Source organism: Aedes aegypti, chromosome 2 (genome assembly GCF_002204515.2).
Source record: "Aedes aegypti strain LVP_AGWG chromosome 2, AaegL5.0 Primary Assembly, whole genome shotgun sequence".
Lineage (NCBI taxonomy): Eukaryota > Metazoa > Arthropoda > Insecta > Diptera > Culicidae > Aedes > Aedes aegypti.
Genome location: NC_035108.1, coordinates 211,009,451 through 211,029,879, shown reverse-complemented (window position 1 = coordinate 211,029,879; position 20,429 = coordinate 211,009,451). Strand labels below are relative to the sequence as shown.

The window sequence follows — 20,429 nt, the reverse complement described above, 5'->3', positions numbered from 1 at the left end:
TTAGGAAATGTGTCGATATTAATTATTGGTGATCTGGTTTTAAAGATATTCTGATTTTCCTTGGGGGACCGACATTTTTCTTATAAAATGCCTTTGGCGGCCATTTTGTTTTTGATCAATTTATCAAAAAAATAAAATGTGAGCTATATAATGCCAGGTAATAAGGAGCTTCTCTGAAAAAATCATACAAATCGGTTCAGTATTCTTGGAGACATCTGAAAATTACGATATGATGTTTTTTGAAGCTTTTAAGCCAGCATGGTTCCAGAAACCTAAATGGTCATTATTTAAAGACGGCTGTATCAAATTGCTTCATTTTTTCACAACATACTCTCATTGTTCCGAAGAGTAAATATCCGAATACGATTAAAATTCTGTAGCCTGAGAAATTAACGAGGGGTTCTAGTTACGGGTCGGTCCCCCAAGGAATTTTGGAATATTTTCAAAACCAGATGATCAATGATCAATATCGACACAGATCCTCAAACTAGAAGAGTTTTTTGAGAGCTTGTGAAAAAATGGTGCAAAAATATTGAAAAACAAAAAAGTTATAACGATTTGAATTTGAATTTTGAGGTAAAAAATGAAGCTGCCGGTAGAGGGGTTAATAATAATTCGAACCACATTATTTATTGTTTTAAAGTAGGGGTTGCTGGGGTGATATGCACCACTTAAGGAAAATGTGCCGAAATGAACACTAAACAACATGTATGTAGTGTTTTAATACACGAATCTAGTTGGTTTGGGTTCACCCTACATGGTGTTGAGCGAATTTTCATCATAATTAATTTAGATTGTTGGGAAATTTAACTTTTTTCAAACACTACTTTTGCGTGAATTAGGATTTATGTGGGGCACGATGCACCGCTTTTTGGGGCAGAACGCACCACAACATTGAGGCAAGACGCACCTAAACAATGAGGCAAGATGCACCATCGTGTTTTAAACGTAATTTTATTTATCGTAAAAACACGAGTTTTTGATAGTTTTCGTGTATAAGATGATATAATTGTGCATAAATACGTTGGTAAAGACTTCAAATAACCTAACTTTCATGATTGTAGTTTATTTTGGACTGGATCGTGCTGCCCCAACCGATGGAGTGCATGTTGCCCCAACCGGGCGCTTAACAGAAAATGTTATGTAAAACAGAAATCGTTGTGTTATTTCGCCAAATCATGTAATCAACAACTTACCCAGTCTCTAATCATCTGATTTATGGTGAAAGGTTGTGGAAATTCTCAATTCATCGCTCTCAAAACAACAAGTGAAATGATCTGGAAAGTTACATAAAAATCGTGCTTTTCGAATTCATTGCTCTATCTCCTTGTTAAGTTTTCCAAAATGTATCAAATTCTCAGGATGTCAACAATTTGCAACGTTTCATCGATCCGCATAATGTTTTTCTCTCAAAACTCGTTTATTTCAGAGAAATTGATAGGGTGCGTTTTGCCTCGGCAGTGCATATTACCCCAGGAGCCCCTAGTCTTACAACATTTGCGACAGGCTGCTGGAAAACTCTTCAATCTTCAGTATTTGTCCTGATTGTTAGTTTTAGCTATCTGGAACCGAAGATATTTAGAAATTCTTAGCAGGACTGCTACGTGGAATGGTGGAAACCAAAAAAACACACATATATTGGTTTCTCATATTCTGTTGCTTGCTCTACGAAACAAGTCTGTTATGAAGGTTTATGTTTTCGAAATCACTCGAGTAATCTTCAATGACCAATTAGATGAAGGTCATGGTAAATATTACATTATTGAATCACTTTCAATATAGTTTTTTATTTGAGGACATGTATTGATTGTCCATTTCCCGATATTCGCATTTTTTTACATTAATCCTTTTTACAGACATTTTTATTGACACCAGTCCTTTATTGATTTTTGTTTAACTATAGTTATTTAAAATTGAGATGACATAACCTTGTTTACATTACTTCCATTCATTCTGTTAACTGCAGGCAGAAATACGCAGTACAATTATAAAGACTAGCCAATAATATAAAGAAGGGTAAATCTCCTATGAAACATATAAGTCCTTGAATTAGTTAGCCCTAAAGAACAGCTTAATCTTCAAAAAAGGAAAAATCATTAGTAGAATGTTGAAAATACAGTTGCCTATAAGGGGTTGTCCATTAACAACGTGGCCAATTCTTTCGGAAATTTTATACCTTTATACGGGGTCTTTTGTCCATACAAAAATTTAAAAAGAATTGTTTGTATCGTGGTCATTGGCCAGGCCTCCTTCCATCCTCCCATACATGATCACATGGTTAATGAACGACCCCTTATAGCTTGTATTGAATTGATGACTATTTTAACATTAAAAAAAAACAGTTATTTCTCAGAAACTATGAAAACCTCGGAAATCTATTTCACCTTCTTCTTGTCTTGCGTTACGTCCCAACTGGGACAGAGCCGAATCTCAGCTTTGTGTTCTTACTAGCACCTCCACAGTTATTAACTGAGAGCTTTTATTGCCAATTGACTATTTTTGCATGTGTATAACGTATTACCGATATGAAGATGCTCTATGCCCTGAGAAATCGAGAAAATTTTCAAACCGATAAAATCTTCGCCCGGTGGAATTCAAACTCACGTCCGTCAGCTTGCTGAATGGCTGCATGTTTACCCCTACAGCTATCTATATAATATGTTTATAATATCATTATTAGTTTAGAACATTTTACCAAACAAAAATCTAAAAAACTTACGTTACAATTATTTTGCATATAATAATTGCATATAATAATTGCTACAATTATTTTGCATATATAAATCTGCTGAAAATCATAATAATTTGAAAGATTTTACACACCTAAACATTGCTACGCAGAGCACGTAAAAGACATGAAAAATATTAAAAATCTTGTAAAAGAGTTACGAATTTTTTAACACAAAGTACACAAATTTGTATGAAAAAACTCGTTCAGAATATTTTTTTCTCATAACTTTTTACTTAAATTTTTAACATTGTTCATGTCTTCTACAAAGTTGTTAAACATGTTGGAACGCGTGTTTTTGCTGAACATCGAACTTCTCTATCTCTTAAAGCAAAAGAATTATCAGTCGAATTCGTTTTAATAAAGCTTATTTGTTTGATTGTTAAAACCCAAGCAAAGACGCTTATAGACAAAAGTTTTTATAAAATGCCGAAAGGGAAGATATGGTACTTTCATCATTTGTAAGAGTTGTCTGCGCCATTTTGCGCCGAAGCCAGTTATAGAGGCCTAAACTACCCCTTGAAAAAAAAAATAATTCATGAATAACTTTGTTACTTCAAAAGATAGAGTGATGATATGTCCAGCCAAAACACGGGGTTTTTCATGACAAACAACTTTGTAGAAAACACAAAAAATGTTAAAAATCTTGGAAAAATGTTATGATGAAAAGTATGATTTTTAGGGGCCATTCACATACAACGGCATATAGCTTAGCTTAGCTTAGCTTAGACTGACTACACATATCAATGGTTGCTATTCCGTGATTGACCGAAGTCAGTGAAAATGCACAAAGAATCAACTAGAAGTTCTACTGGGATTGGCCATAATCTTCTTCAGTGTGCATAATTCAGTGCCTCTATTTATACAAGGTCAATAACGGCGCCGGCCACGTCCTTGCAGTCAGGTGGGATTGAGGGAAGGAATATTAGTGTGTAACCTTTGCTATTTGGAGACCGTGTTTGCCTCTGCATCTCCACAAAGGTTACTGGGAGGGATGTTTGTTAATGGGGAGGATCGTTGGGTCAAAGGATTCACTTTGATAAGCGATTAGACCATGATAAACAATGATTTGTGAGATATATACATGCTTATACGTAAATATAATTGTTCATATAATTTCTATGTAGAGGAAAATTATGCCGACACTTGAGGTGACGAACCATTCAAAGTTTGTTGAACAAATACCTAAATGTAACATTCCTACAGCTGTCAGTACGAAAGCATGTGTTATTATATTTTACTCCTTTGAAAAGAAACAAAAGACTCAATTGGTTGGGACATCATAGAACACTCTTATTCTTATGCCGACACTTACAGTGGCGAACCATCCAAAGTTTGTTGAATAAAGTGAACCTTTCGCAAGTCTACACTTGTAGTGTCGAACCATTCAAAGTTTTTTTAATTACAAAAATAAAGGTATATAAGGGGTGTTCTGAAAAAAAAAATGTTAAACATAAATAAATCATGAATCAGAGTTTGTGTCGACACTCACAGTGACGAACCATCCATAGTTTGTTGAAACATCATATTTACATCCCACCATTGTAACGATTAAATGTGCAGTCATACATACTTCACAGATTAGAAACAGTAGCATGAAACGAGCTCACCAATTGATCCGTTATCCTTGACTGAGCAGCCACAATCCACTTTCAGCTTCACTCGTTTGCTCGGCTAGCACTTAGAAAAAAAAAAAAAAAATAGGCGCGCGACCCGAAAAAAAAAACACGGACGACAGCTCGGGCTTTCTTGACGCACTGCCCAGGAGCAAGCGTCAAGGTCGTCGAAAGATCAAAAAGAACTAACCGATCGCGGCACTTTTTAACTTACTCCAACCGAACTCCCCGATCACGCCACTTTTTCACTTACTAGACCAACGCGCGACATGTTTGATCCTGCCCTCGTCGCTCGCTCCGGCAAAAGCAAGCGTCAAGGTCGAAAGATCAAACAGAACTAACCGATCGCGGCACTTTTTCACTTACTCCAACCGAACTCCCCGATCACGCCACTTTTTCACTTACTAGACCGACGCGCGACATGTTTGATCCTGCCCTCGTCGCTCGCTCCGGCAAAAGCAAGCGTCAAGGTCGAAAGATCAAACAGAACTCCATTCACATACAACGGCATATATCTCAAAAAGTATAAGAGATAGAAAAATCGTGTCTTCGACAAAGTTGTTTCAAACTGCTAATTCTATAACCTTGCCGAAGACACTATATGTCTATCTAAATGTTTTGAAAAATTATTTTTTCTATCTCACTGCTAGGTGGATTGATCACAAAACTTTTTTCGTCAAAATTTGCGCTTTAATATACCAAGAAACTTCTACGAACAAACTATATCGCTAAAATCAACGGTTTGGGCGCTATTCAAAAAGCGCATGAAATCGAGAAAATAATACACAGTGCAATGGCTTTTAGGGCGAAATCATAAGTTTTGCGAGAAATGTGTAGCATAATGTTATTAAAACATATTATTTTAATTCCAATTTCAGCAAACGACAGCCGTCTAACAGATGAGGAAGCAATCGAGGAGATCAAACAGCTGCACATTCAACTTCAGCACCTGTACGAGCGGATACCGCAAAGAGGAATAGCCATTACTACCATTACCTGTCTGATAGACATCTGTAAGAACTCATCACTGAAACCTCCTCCTACGATAGGAGGGGTTAAAGCAATCATGGCTGCTCCTGATAAAACTAGTCAAACGCACATAGACAAGAGCACCAACACTATCACCCTTCCCAATGGCACCTACAGCAGCGAAGGATTTAATCATCCCGACGCGAGGATCATGATCACCGATGATTACGATCACTCCAATCGTTCGATAGATAATAGCAAGTTTAATTTGGATAGTCTTCAACTGAAGTGCATGTGCAGTGAAGCAGAGGTGGAAGATGAGGCTGAGCCAAAGTGTGAATGTCACCGCAGTGAAGGAGGACTGGTGCATTCCTGTTACAATACCGTTAGTAGTTTTAAGCATAGCGATTGCTGTGATAGTGGAAGGGCGATATTAGTCAAGCAGAACTCGGAACTGGTGTTAAGTAGTAGTGGATGTTGTTCTGGAGCTAGTCAACACGGTTCCGGTACCCATCCAGCCAACACTTGTAGTAGTAAGTTTAGTGAATTGAGTGCGAAAAATTTCGAATCTTGTGATAATCTGTTGCATCAACAGCAAAAACGAAAACAAACTTCAAGTGGTGATAGCATAGATAATCATTCCAGTAGACGGCCAAATTACAGTGGGTCCTGCTTAGTAACGACCACCTCTTCTCTTAGTGTGGATGAAAAGAACTTTAGAAACTTAAATCAAGAGAACTTCAATAAACTGTACGCCAATCACAACAACAAAATAGATAGTTTAAAGGAAAACTTTCTCATGCGAACGGCACTAACTACGGCGCTTCACAATTTGGAAAACGAAAACCGCTCGCGTAGTCATAAACTAAATGCGGAATCAGTTCAATTTCCATCGACAGTTGGTGGTATCCAACGGATATCACCTTCATGCTCCAACAGACCGACCACCATCACTTCCAACACGACAGCTTCAACGGCTTCAACCAACAAATTTCACAACACATCGACGATTTCAACACCAACTCCGTCTTGCAGTTCCTCAGCAACTTCCGTCATAACCACCACTGCTTCCTCCGGTGGAAATATGACCGCGACCGGTTCCGTATCTGCAGCAAGTGGGACCGCCAATGTGGCAGAAGTTACCACTTCAACTGCACCGGCTTCAACCCCCCACGATGCGAACGGAACTGCCAGTCAACAATCAAAGAAGAAGAAATCACCCGAGAAAAGGTTAGTCATCGATCTGAACGATAGGTCGAAGTACACCGAAGAAGTTTCCGTGTGAGACTTCTAGGTCCAGTGTTCAAGGCACGTCAAGAATGATTAGAATACGTAACGTTGCTGAGTCGGGAGCGTTAGGAATAAAGAAATAAAAATCGGATTACCATATTGCAACCTATGACAGCATCACTATACAGGTTATAACTGTAAAAACGAAATTGTTTTAGACACAAGTAAGTACAATTCAATTGCTAATATGAAAACAGTTTCTGAATTTTAATAGCTTTATTATCGATTTTTGGGATGCAATCAAAAGCGTATCGTCAAACACTGCATTTTTCACTCTTGACTTCCTCGGAATAGAACATTCTGAACTATCTGATTCAAAAGTTTGGGGAACGGCGGGGCAGTGGGATGTTAAGCTTTCTCTCCCCATTCACAGCAATAACCAATTTAAATTGGCTGACGTAAGGATTGTCCAGTTTGTGAAGTGGACTCGTTGTACCAAAATATTTAAAACGGTATATTTTTTAAGGTTATCAAAAATCTTTGGTTATAAACTTGCTCTTGTTCTTCAAGAGCAAACACAGCTTTCAAACAAAAAACATGTTTTCAGGAGCAATATATTCTAAGATATAATAAAAAGGGGAACTAGGGAACTGAAATGGGCATAATTTTCCGGTTTATAGTACTTCCTGACAATACTGATATGGAAAACAACAAACGTTTTAATAGTGTTGCTAGTTTACACTCCAAATTATATCAAAATCACAATAGAGAACAAATGCGTTATTTTCAGAAGACATCTCAAAACACAAAAGAAACACCTAATAGAATTGCTTATTTTTACATGCATCATTTCCATTATATGTTATTTTGAGTAGCAAACCATGATGAAGAAATTTGTAGAAGACTGAAATTCAACCCGACGGGTTCGGGTCGGGTTCGGGTTTGAAAATTTGAGATTTTTCGGGTTCGGGTTCGGGTCGAGTTTGAAGCCTACAAAATTATCGGGTACGGGTAGGGTTCGGGCTTACAAAAAGTCGGGTTTGAGTCGGGTTTAGGTCAGGTTTGGTGAGAATTGTGAACAGAGTAACAACCTAAAGGCTTCCCTATGCATCAGAAACGATGAATTTACCATCTTTTCAAACTCGGGTTTTATTCGGGTTTTCCTTACAATTTTTTTTTTTCGGGTTTCGGGTCGGGTTCGGGTTTACACAGCAAAAATTTTTCGGGTTTGGGGTTTGCTTTTCAATTGTTGTCTCGGGTTCGAGTCGGGTCCGGGTTTGAAGAAATAAAATAAGTCGGGTACGGGTCGGATTCGGGTTTGAAAAACGTGAAACCCGACCATCTCTACTTAATATGTGATTATAGCCCTGCGAATGTTTACAAAAATCCCAAACAAAATTGTTTGTATAAATCTTTATATTTAATCAGCCCAAAAGGAATTTGTTTCTTCGGATTTGGAGAATGAGTTTTCAATATGGGATGATAAGTTTGTACTTACATTACAGTACTAGCGTGCTTGGAACATTTCTCAAAATGTATCCATAGAAATTTCCATATAAACCTACATTGCCTTATGGCCACATTTAAATCACCACCTAGAAAGCTGAAAACTTCACAGAACACTATTTTTATGGTAAGGATGGTAAGAAATCTATGGGAAATTGGATTTCCAAACATTTATAAAATTTGAATCGCCCTAACCCGCACAACCGTGAACTTGACACGCTTGATCCGTATTCCGTCGCTCGCAAAGGAGCATGCAACAGATTCAACGGATCAAACACTACTGTCCATTTTCGTTTTTTTTTTTTTCGCACAACTCGAACCGAACACTATTGATACGGAAATTTGTAAAAAATGGTACAACCAAAGTCGCGAACAAAAAAGTTGTAGTGATTTGAATAAAATTTTGTGATATAAAATGATGTTGCCGGTAAAGGAACTCATACTGTTTGTAGGGGAATTCGGGGTAAAACCGACACCCTAGGCTTATCGATAAAATTTGTGTTCTTTCGCTTGTTAAACAAACCTAAAATTGTTGTTGAATCACATATTGGTTATAAATCTATCAATCCTTGCGATGGCTGGATGATATATTAAGCTTATATAGTGATTTAAATTAAATAGAAATTTCATCATCTTTAGGTGAGACAATTTAGAGTGCGGGTAAGATCGACACCATGTTGGGATAAAACCGACACATCCATTTTGAGTAGAATTTATACGTTGTGAACATCACTATCACAATGCATATTTAAAAGAATGGTTTGACGTGACTTTCGACATTTATGACCCCTTACTCCAAAGGATTAATCACATATTACGTAAATTGTTGAGGAGAGGCCAAAGATCCACTAAATATATGTGAAAATTTCAAATGTCCCATGCTAAGGTTACAAAGTTGGGGTGAATACACATGCATATTATTAATTTGTGTTCATGGAATGATTACGAAGATGAAGTTGTAGCGAATGATTGGTTTTGAATATAAATACTGTTTTATTTTAACAAAACAGAAAAGTGTTATTATTTTTAGATGATAAAAACTGTCGAGCCTCATAGATGGTAAAAAAACAATAAGATTAATACATGTGAAAATATTTCAAATTCTATTAATTCTTCAATTTCAAATGAGAAAAATTTCTTCAAGCTTCATCAAATTAGTTGAAACGTGATAACATAGAAATATTTTTTTAATACTTAATGATAGCTTGTGGCAAGTCATATAGTGTCATATTTTACATGTTAACAAGTTCGCCATCCGTGAACTTCACTGTAATTCGAAAATAAAGGCTCACATAAAATGCAGAGATAGTCTTCCGATTAGAAAGATTCCCTGAAGTTAGATTATGAAGCAAAGAAAGGTGTCGATTTTACCCCAAATGAAAGTGTCGATCTTACCCCGAGTGGACATTTATTTTTCAGTAGCGTTTTCAGCTGTCGTAAAACCAAAAATTAATTTCTCCTTCATGTTGTATCAACGTAATAATAGTAAATGATGATGTAGACGCAGAACAAAAAATGACATTATAAAAATTTCACATGCGAAATAGTTAAAGAATAACAGCGAAATATTGCAACTGCTGTTGCTTCTATGTTATCCAATATGATTTTGTTACTTATTTTGGCAGTTTATTGGTAGCGTCAGTTGTAATGTCATTCGAAACACAACATTTCACAAGTTAAGATAGAGCGTGGTGGAAATTGCATGAAAATCTGCTCAAAACTTGAAAAATCAAAGGGTGTCGAGCTTACCCACAGTGTCGGTTTTACCCTGATTTCCCCTACCATATTTGGAATGTGCATAACATTTCCAAGGTTTTTTTAATACAGTTACCCTTCACAATATTCATGCAAAATAGTATGAACAATCTCTTCACTACTAAGGGGCTATTTATAAATTACGTAAGTTAAAGTTTCTCTGAAAGATTTTAGTTGCAAGCTATTTTTATTGTTCGAATTATTGCAAACTTATACCTTAGTATACCTTATCCATATTACATCCGATTCAGTTTTTGCACGGGGATGCGTACCGTGCAAAAAAAAAATCCGTGCAAAATATGTAACATAATTTCTCGACGTTTCATGAAAAAATAAGGTTTTGGCGGAAAATTTTGCACGAAAACTTTTTTTGCACGGCCGTGTAAAAAAACAAAATCGGGTGTATTTGTATCTTATTTCAATTCTTCGTTATTTAATTAAAGACTTCGTATTGCAAAACTTTAAAAATATGTAACATAGCACTAATAACCCGAGTTAGGAATACTTCTAAGATTTACACGACAGTAGGCAAGCGTAGCAAATCACAGTCAGCGTAGCCAATGAAACTCAGGCCTATCGCTGATGTAAGCAAAATGCCTTGAAAATAGCAAAACACTCGTTGCTAAGGACAACCCAAAACTACTGTAGAAAATTTTTATGTTTTCCGCTGCGGTACAGCCTTCAATGACACAAATGATTAAGAAAATGCATGTACCGTGGTGAATCAAAATACGGACGGTACCAATATCCGGACACTCTGAATAAATTCATTACAAAGATGTGGAATTTAATATTTAAGTGCCCACATTTTATTGAACGTATTAATTTAAAGAATTTTCAACATGTTAATACCATTTTCGATTTAGTAACCATTGCGAAATAATTAAAAAAAAACAAAAACAAACCGTGCTCCAGTTAGCCGTCATATTTTCAGTTTTCACCACGAAAGTTCTTTCGGTAAAACCCAGCTTCAATGTTCGACTTGTAATAATGTGTTTCATTTGTAAGTCATAAGTGTACCGTAATCCGGGGGCAAATTGATCACTGGGGTGAATTTAATCAGGTCGGTACCAAATAGCATTTCCTTTCAAGGATGCTAAATACTTCGTTGGCATAACAAACATTCCATATTTTCTAGTTTATAGATGTCTAATGATAATGTTAAACTATTTCATTTTTATTAAGATCTGTTTTGCATAGAAATATTCACATTTTTTTTAAGGTTTCAACAATACTGTTGAAAATGTCGGTACTAAACAATCCGCTGGTGCTAAGCCTGCATACGAACTTTGAGTGCTGAAAATGTTGTGTAAGCTTCAGTATGAGCTGCTGAACTCATTTTTGAAATCGTACAGCATTACAAGAACAGTTGTTTGCTTATAAAAGCGTTTATTGTTCAAGAACGTGCTTATTTCAAGGGAAATTGCATACATATAAGCGTATTATGCAGATTTACAAAGTTTAATTTTGCAATAAAATGATGATATACACAAGTTGTAAGAATTTTGACATCATTTTCAGATTCAGGAGACTCAGATTTAGTAGATTGGGAAAATTTTACTTTCTAAAATATGTTTAATTATATAGTGATCAATTTTGCCCCAATGTGTCATTTTCAATTATTGATATTAAAACTAATTTTATGAAATGGTCAAATTTATTTCATCAAAAAAACGACTACATAATCTGATAGAGATCAATAAAGTACTGGTTTTACCGAAATTAATTTGACAATATTTGAATTCCAAAGAAAAACATGACAAAAAGTTGCGAAATAGTGATCAATTTGCCCCCGGATTACGGTACCCTGAATGAGAATTAAAACGTTCCAGTGACTCGCCAACCAAGGAATATGGTGCAAATGTGTATTTAGTGCTGAAAGAAGAAACTGACTGGGATTATGATCAAGTGTTTGAAATCCGGACATTATATATTATTTATTTTTTTTTCGTCAAATGAGTCATTTTATAAATGTGAAACATGAAGAGATATGTATGAAAACATCGACTTTTTATAAAGAAGTCATTACGAGTGAAACAAGCATTAAATTATGGAGAAAAATTGCGTGAAACTAATGTTGCTGAAGCTTAGGCCACAAATTTTACGGTGCAGGTAATCAAAGTGCATGTTTTAATTATTTTCTGCTCTTCGAAGCATTGTAAGGCACATGAATGGCTTAAATACTTTAAGATGTGCTATGGAATTGAACTGGAGTATGATTCCCGTAAAATTTCCATAGATAATTCAAGAACATTTAGACTTGTCCGGATTTCGATTCAAGAGTGTCCGGATTAAAAGACTTCTTCAAATGTCCGGATTTAAAAACAAGACATGTCTCATTATTTGGATGATTTTCCTAATTTAATTTTTAAAGGAAAATTAATTACTTGCATAATGATCTTGTATGACATTGTTTTTAAAACAATAAAATAGTAATTGAACCGCAATAAATCATATTTTAATTAGGTTTCAAACGTTTGTAACTGCTTAGGTGTTCGGGTATTGATGCAGCACGGTACCCAAAATGGCTACTTGATTCACGATTTTAAACTACTGTAGTGAGATAAGCTACGTGATTTTCGCAAAATTCAAGCCTACTATAACCATTCCCAGCCCTGCTAATAACAATTATTAGAGTGATATAATTCTTGTTATACACTATTTAATCACATTTGTTGTAAGAATATAATAAGTTTTTCTGGTGCTCTATTTTCCTGAACTTGGTGGGGGCAAAAGGTGCCAACTTTCCAATTGGCGTACTAAACACAGAATATTTAGGAAAAAAAACCCAACAAATTACGATTTGAAATACACTTATTTGTTAACCACTGAAAAAGGTTAAATTTACATTATTCACATTAACTGTACAACAAAATGAAGTTATCTATTGATTTTCATATATCCACATACCCCGTAGAACCATAGTTCATAATTGGTACACTATAAGGTGAAGATGCATTGAAGCCAAACCTCGAATTTTCAAGATCACAATCTTCATCTTAATCACACATCACCATCTTCATCTTAATAATCATTCAAGTCCTCGCTTTATTCTTATCAGAAATATCAAAGAATACTTATTAAAATCTCCTGAAAAGAATTCACTAGTGAAGCATCTGATGAATCCTCCCATAATTTCAGAATTATCGTTAGAATCTTATCGGGTTTCTTATCCTTCTCAGAATCTCAGTAGAATATTCAAAGGATTCTCATCAGTATATTCTCATAAGAATCTTCCCACGATTCCCATCAGAATCCTCTCAGAGTCCCTGTTGGAATCCTCTTAGATTTATCGTAAAATTTTTCTCAGTATTATCATCAAAATCTTTCCAGAATTACAATCAGATAATTTTTTCAGGATTCTTATCAGAATCTTCACAGGATTATCATCAGAAGCATCTCCGAATTATCGTCAAATGTTTTTCGCAGTTCTCACCAATTTCTGGGTTCTCATCAGAATCTTTAAAACAATTCAAGTTAATCTCGATGGAAATTTAGCAGAGTGTAGATTCCATAAGTAGGATTCTGCAACAGACGATCCGATGCATCGACGACGGTTGAGCTTTCTTGGACATGTACGTAGAAGGCAGAGCAAGAGGGATAAAAAAAATATGAATGAACGAGAGAGACAAAAAGATGCGCTGGTGGATGGATGCTCAGAACGACGCACGATTGACTTCAGTTTTGAACAGGATGTGGTGAAGATAATATGTGAGGTGCTATTAGAGTGAAAGTGAATGTAGAAAAAAAAGAAAAAAATATGAATAAAAGTAGTGCTTACGTGTGAATTGTTGGTTTTAATTATTTACCTTATGGATTCCTACACCACCATTCTCAAATAAATCCTTTTCCGAACCTTTTCTGATTTTTTGATTTTTGACTCTCTTCAATACCTTCAAGGATTCTCACCAGGAAACTTGCAATGAGCTCATCAGAAACCATGATTTTCATCACATATGTTTAAATATTCTCATCACAGTACCTCCAAGATTTTTTCATTAATCATTCCAGGAGTTTTATAAGCATCCCTCTAGGCTGCCGTTATATGCATAATTGTCCCATGTTTCTTTTTGTGCATTTTGACTATTTGTCACCAAACAGTTTATTTTTACGTATAGTTTTAGAAAACACTTAGGGCAAATATACCAATAGTGGTGCACTTAAGGGAAAACTGCTAAAACATGGTGATTAAATCATAAAGTATGTGATTTTAACATATCAGTCGAATGATTTCAATCTCTTCTGTCATTCAAATGTATAAAAATAACTTTTTTTTTTTGAAATGTCCCTGCAAACAGTCTTGCACCAATAATAGGAACACTGTTCCTTTAGTGGAAATATGCTTTAAGAATGGTTCCTTTAGTGGCGCAAACCATTGATTTCTTATAGGACCCTCCACTATGGGTACAGATGTACCACTATAGGTGCAAAGGAGCAAAATTTTTAAGTCAAATAATTATTTGAAATAGTTTTATGATTAAATTTAATTAATATTATTCTAGTCATTTTTTTGTGCCAAACATATCAAAACACACTACCTCCACTATTGGAGCTATGCGACCCCCTAAAGTTACTGATATTTGCGCTTGAATTACAATAATTGCTTTCCCTATACATCTTAGAACCCTAGTTTCTTCGAGAAAATGATTCATTTCGACAGTTTACACAATTTGTAGAACAATTGCCGCCGAAAACCGCACATTTCCAAAATATTCGAGAAAAACTGTTTTTGGGGGGGTCGTTCATATAATACCTCTACATTTTGGAAATGTGACTAGATAGAGTCTAGGTGTCTTTGGCAAAATTGTTTGTAATTGAATTTTCTATAACTTTGCCAAAGACATCATACTTAAAGATCGTCATTTCAGAAATTTTAATTTTACAGTGCCGTTTGCGGTAAAACTAACATTTACCTTTACCAACATTTACCGCCAATATATGCGCTATATTATTAGAAAAAATTTGTCCGAAGACACCATTCAAAAAAATCAAGTTTAAGAGTGCTACTGAATTAAGTTCACGATTTTGGCCTATCGAAATACTGTTCATTGCTCGTGTCTATATACTGTATTATGTTTTCTGAAAGTTTGAAGCATGTTTTAAAAAATGTTTTAGGGGATTTTTTTATTTAGCTGATATGAGATAACATTGATCACCCATGAAAGCAACAATCGGTAATATGGAAAATATCATTACTTACTAAAATCACGATCCCTGAAGCCGGTAATGGAGGCCAAACTCTTACAAGTAATTAACTTTTTGAGTGATTTGAAAATTAAAAACACATTGAATTGTAGAGTACGCTTAAAGGTAGGCAATTTACTAAGAAAGTTCTTTATTATCTATTGTAATTTGTCAATTATGCTAAACTGAACATATTTAAGAAAATTTTGACAACGGAATTGTTTTCAGCGATGTCGTTTTTAGTAACAAGATTCTAACTTTTTACGAGGAGGCTCATTGTGATCAATGTTACCACGCTGATCAATGATACCCCCGATTACGGTATATATATGTTACAGTATGGAAATCAACATTGGAATTGGGTTCGTCCTCCGGAATCTTATACTAAAAGTTCCAGCCTCCTTTATCTGAACATGTCAAATGGTCAATAGAGCGCGGCTTATGTATCAAAAGTTCTCAAAACCAAAAAAAAAAATCGTGTGCTCTAATGAATTTAAATTACATTGAAAGGGAAACCCCAAAGTTTGATCTGAAAATAATAAGGTTCAGAAGTGGCACAAGCGTCTTGGAGGTGAATTTTTCAAGTTATAAATAATGGCCTTCAGTGAAGTCACCATAACTTCGTTATTTTCTAAAAAAAATTGAAACTTTTAGCACCATTATCTTCAAAACTAAATTTAAAAAAATGTAAAACATCAATTTTTCTATGTTATGTATACTTCACTGAAGTCCATTTTTATAACATGAAAATTCACCTTCAAGTCGATCGCGTCACCTCTAAATTGTATTTTTTTTTGCTCAAATTTTGAAATTTCTCTAATTATAGGATTTAAATTCTGAAGAGCACACAAATTTTTAGTTTTGAGAACTTTTGAAAAATAAGCCGCACCCTGATGGTCAAGTGATTATTGTGCTTGAGAATGCTCTTATTGAGATAGCAAGACTTAAAATACACGATATTCATATACGTTCACATATATACATTCGATGTCCATGGAAATTTTTCAAAAAAAAAAAAAAAATACTGGTGGTATAACTGCCCTTCTACGCCTACTTGTCCCATGTTCTATTTAAACCTTATGGACCGCAGGACAAATATGCGTAGAACGGCAGTATAGGAGTTGTACACTACATTTCCGGCCATGTATTTGGATAGGCCATCGGTTTCCAAATTTCTGTGGACGCATTTGGAGGTGTAACTAATCCTCTACACCCTCAAAACTTTAAGATTGAGTCAAAAGATATTAGCAAAAGAGTACAACCAAGCGAACAGTGTTCCTTATTTTGGGGCAAGAAATTTTGCAGGGATTTTATTCAAAGCAATCGTGACTGAAACGTTGGAATCACTTATATTATGATTTTTTAGCATATTCTAGCTGCCACACTCTTGACTCGTATTGCTGACACTTTGATTTGAATTCCGAACAGCCCATGTAAAAATTGTCATAGATAAATCAATATCAAACATATCAAAGGAAAACAGGGTTCTGAATTTTCGTATCCATGATACAAAATCTACGATTTTTCGCACGTTAGGAGAATGCTTTTTTCGCTTCCTCACGTGAGCTCCTCCTTCGCTGGAGCTACGATGGAGGATAACCAACCAACTCACCAACTGCTCCCGAGGATTATCACTATGTGGATAAAAAAAACTAGTGCCGTCGACGGGATTCGAACCTAGAACATTGCCAAAAACAACCGCGATGCGTGCACGTTAACCATGCTACAACACCAACTTGACGAAAGGTGTGGTTAATTTGGGGCATAAAAGCAGCTGCTGCTCGTGGCGATGGATACAAGAAAAGTTCTTCATGGATCGGAGAAAGAGAAAGCAAACTTCTCACTGCTGCGGAAATGTGGAATTATCTAATTTCGCTTTGTTTTGTGGACGGATAAAATCGCAAGGCAGCTATCGCTGAAAATTGCTGTAAGGGATAAATCCATTATCGTGAGAGTTAGTGAGAATTCGGAAGCCTAATGGAAAATGCTTACTGATACGAATCACAATAGTGGACAAATATTGAAACATTTTGCGTAAAATGTTTTCCATGCAAAGTAGAGTTGCCGGAAATTTGACCTATCCGGAATTGAATCCGAAGGATATTCAAATATAAAATTATTATTGCATAAACGTTTTCCAAATGGGCACAGAAATTTCCTTACCACAACAATATGTTCTCATCCTCACTAAATAACATTGACAAACAAGACGAAACTGTACGCAATTTGCTTTCAATCCTGATTTCTTTAGAGCCAATCCGATACAATCATAACAAATTCTGATTAGAGCTACGCTTGTCGGGTATTATCGGAGCATTCAAGTCAGCAATAGTGTAAGGTCAAACAAGAGACCATCTCGCACGCCTACACATCCTTTCGAATTTCGACTTTCTCCATTTTCTCTCAGCAGTGGAAAACCAATTGGAAAACTGGCATCTATTTTGCAGCAAATATCCTGCCATTATCATAAAAATCTACATTTTGTTGCCTCCACCCTGCGCAGAACAATGATCACCGTTGCACTATGGGATAGAAACCTTCTTTGGTTGGCCAAAATATCTAGCGGTTTGGGGATGCAACTTAGAAGTTTGATGTTTTAGGTAAACCATTTTGTATAAATTAGAGCTTTTAATTTTAAAGATTTTGAATTTGATAAATGAAGTTATCAAACAACTCTTCTGGGTCAGTCTTGGAGTCAGTTCAATAAAAAAAATGTTCTACTTAGTTATTCACTAAAATATGTTTGACAAATGTGATCAAAATACGCTTACGCTAAAATATGTTTGACAAGTATGTTCAAGAAACCTATGCTCTTAAATCTTTGTGAATGTCGATATTTCACATTTAAGAGAACATTGCTTTTTACATTTTTTACTGTTTTTACATTTTTTGCTCTATTATTCTCCCCCAGAATCTGCCTATATACCTCGTCGAACCAATCGTTCGTGGTTCTGAATAAATTAGCATGAGAATTAGCTGCGGCAAGCTGCAACTTTTCGATGAATGACAGATTCACAATAGCATGATTTTTTTTCCAATTTTTTTTAAGTTAAAAGGTAAGGTTTTTGCCAACCAAAGTAGGTTTCAGACCTATAGTGCGACGGAAGTCATGGGGCATGGCAATACTTAACCAAGAAAATAAAAAAAGAGAATCACAAATCGGTTTCACGGGAATCGTAAAATGAAACAAAATAACAGCTTTCTTTCCTTATTGCCGCCGGGCTTAGATGAAAGCGAAATCTCTTCGTCGGCCACTTGTTGTAATTTCAAGACGTTTGCCAAACAGTTTAGCACCACTCTGGAGGCCAGACGATGTGCCACCTTTTGACTTTGTGAAATCAAAGGATCTTTTCTTTTCGCATCTTGTACGTTTTAATCCCCGAGTTACTCTTTTATTATCACAATCAAATGGGGGGTATTACCACGTGAGAGCAAATTGGTTCATGTTTGGCCACCAATATAGCTTTTTCGAGCACAGCATGGATGCATTTCGGCACTTGAAAACAGATTTCCGGTCATTGTGTTTTCAGTACAAGTCTATAATTTCCTCTATGATCATCGTATGGTAATTAGATTTGGTAATTCTGAACGGAATGCATTTCAGGAAAACATGTTTACCATTGGAACGAACCGAACATGGAAGAACAAATAAGACGAAATTTGGGTGCTGCTGGAAACTACTCTTTACAATGTCATACGGTTCAACTGAAATTATCCAATTCCCTAATTGGAAGGAAGGAGCTCTCTTGTTTTTCCTTTCCGTGATAATGGGTTAAATGACTCAAATGCATCGTTATTCGTTGTGAAATGTTCTTTTAAGTAAGCAGATTTGTCATTTTGTATAGTGTTTGAGATTAAATTGTCTTACTGATAACATGAGTGCATAATTGTGTATAAATGTGCATCTATTGATTATGAATCCTTTAACATGGCGCCCATGACTCCATAGACGGCCAATGGGTTGGGCACATAATTTTCAAGTGATATTGTATGCCGGAATTATTATTCATTTCCACTGACACTACGTGAAGTGCATGAAGTGATCAACGCTTCCCAAAAATAGCACATCTCTGTTTTCCAGCAGCTTAATAAAACCTTTTTTTTTGAGGATCATTGCAAAATGAGCGCACACGAAGATATGCAAAGCGTAAATTGCTATCGCCCCATCATATGACGGCAAATTACAGAAGTACGAAAAAAATGAACAAAATCACACATTATGTCTTATTAAACAGGCATATACCTATGATATTAACATACTGTGGAGTTTGGATTATTGATAGGAAAGGAATCACCTCCACGCGATGCACGCACAACTTACCCAGTGTGCACTGTGCAGGTGACAGTTGCTCTTCTTTCAGAAAACCAATTGCTGTGATGAATCCTATTGTCATACTTCAACATTGTTGTTTTTAAAAGCCTTGGGTATGCTCAAAAACTACCACAGGTGCTGTATTTGTGAAAATTTATTTTTTTATGATAAGGTAAATGATGATTTCGGCACCCTGAGAGTATTTTCGGCAACACTACTTATAGTCCTTGTTATTTTTTTTCTGCGGAACAAGGGTTACCTTCAATGTACTCTACATATTCCTTGAACTATAATCTTCCATGTTAATCACATCCTTCACAAAATATGGGTTTTATTATTAAATGAAATAAATGCTTACGAAATTATCGTCATTCGTGAGCTGCCGAAAAAACAACACAGAACAGCTTAAGAAAGACTTACCACTTTGAAAGGTCCAATTCTTCGCTCCAATGCCATTTGTTTTTTTCACAAAAGCTGATAGGTGCATTTATGCACTATTAAACTTTTGATTTGTATGTATAGCATTTAATTGTTATGCTTCAAATAGAAAGCCAAACTGAATCCGAGTACTAACTATGAACACATCTCTTTTCGCAGAATCATAAGGTGTTCTGTAGCTTAGTTGGTTATATCGCCGGTCTAGCGTACACACGTGAGTTCGAGTCTCACTAGAACGCGTATTTCTTTTCGCAAATGCATGTCTCAATTTGTCAAACAAACACACTGTGTCTTCTGATTACAAGTTCCCAAAACTATGATTCAGACATACTAGCAAACCTGGTATATGCCAGTAAAAGGCAAACATTCATTAATGTAGAAAAACAGAGCTACCAACATTGATAAATTTCGTCTTATGTCAGAAAATGACGTTTGCATTCGTTTTAAGCGGGCTGTGGCCTAACTAATGGGAGCCCAAACAAAACATAGCCAACTTACAGATAGTGCATCGAAAGAAAGAAACGACTGTAGTTGAAGATAACTTCAAGGAGTACTATATTAAAGTTTTATATCAATAATCCCAATGCTTTTCAGATTATAATTTCACCTCATGTCACCCCCGACGAGAGTACCTGTAAACTGTGACAGACACTGGCGCCGTTGTTTTCAGTTCTTTCAAAGAAGAGGAAAC

At 35.7% G+C, this 20,429-nt stretch overlaps 1 protein-coding gene across 5 annotated transcripts in view; it reads left to right on the top strand.

Annotated features, from left to right (window-relative positions):
- Positions 1 to 20,429, top strand: part of LOC23687899 — a 756,337-nt gene that overhangs the window by 701,350 nt on the left and 34,558 nt on the right. For 4 of the 5 annotated variants that reach the window (XM_021843875.1, XM_021843874.1, XM_021843873.1 and 1 more), the window contains one exon: positions 5,223 to 6,543. In XM_021843875.1, the coding sequence (XP_021699567.1) occupies positions 5,223 to 6,543 (1,321 nt within the window). Of the gene's footprint in view, positions 1 to 5,222; positions 6,768 to 20,429 lie in introns of all 5 variants that reach the window. The other variant, XM_021843876.1, reaches the window with a different exon arrangement.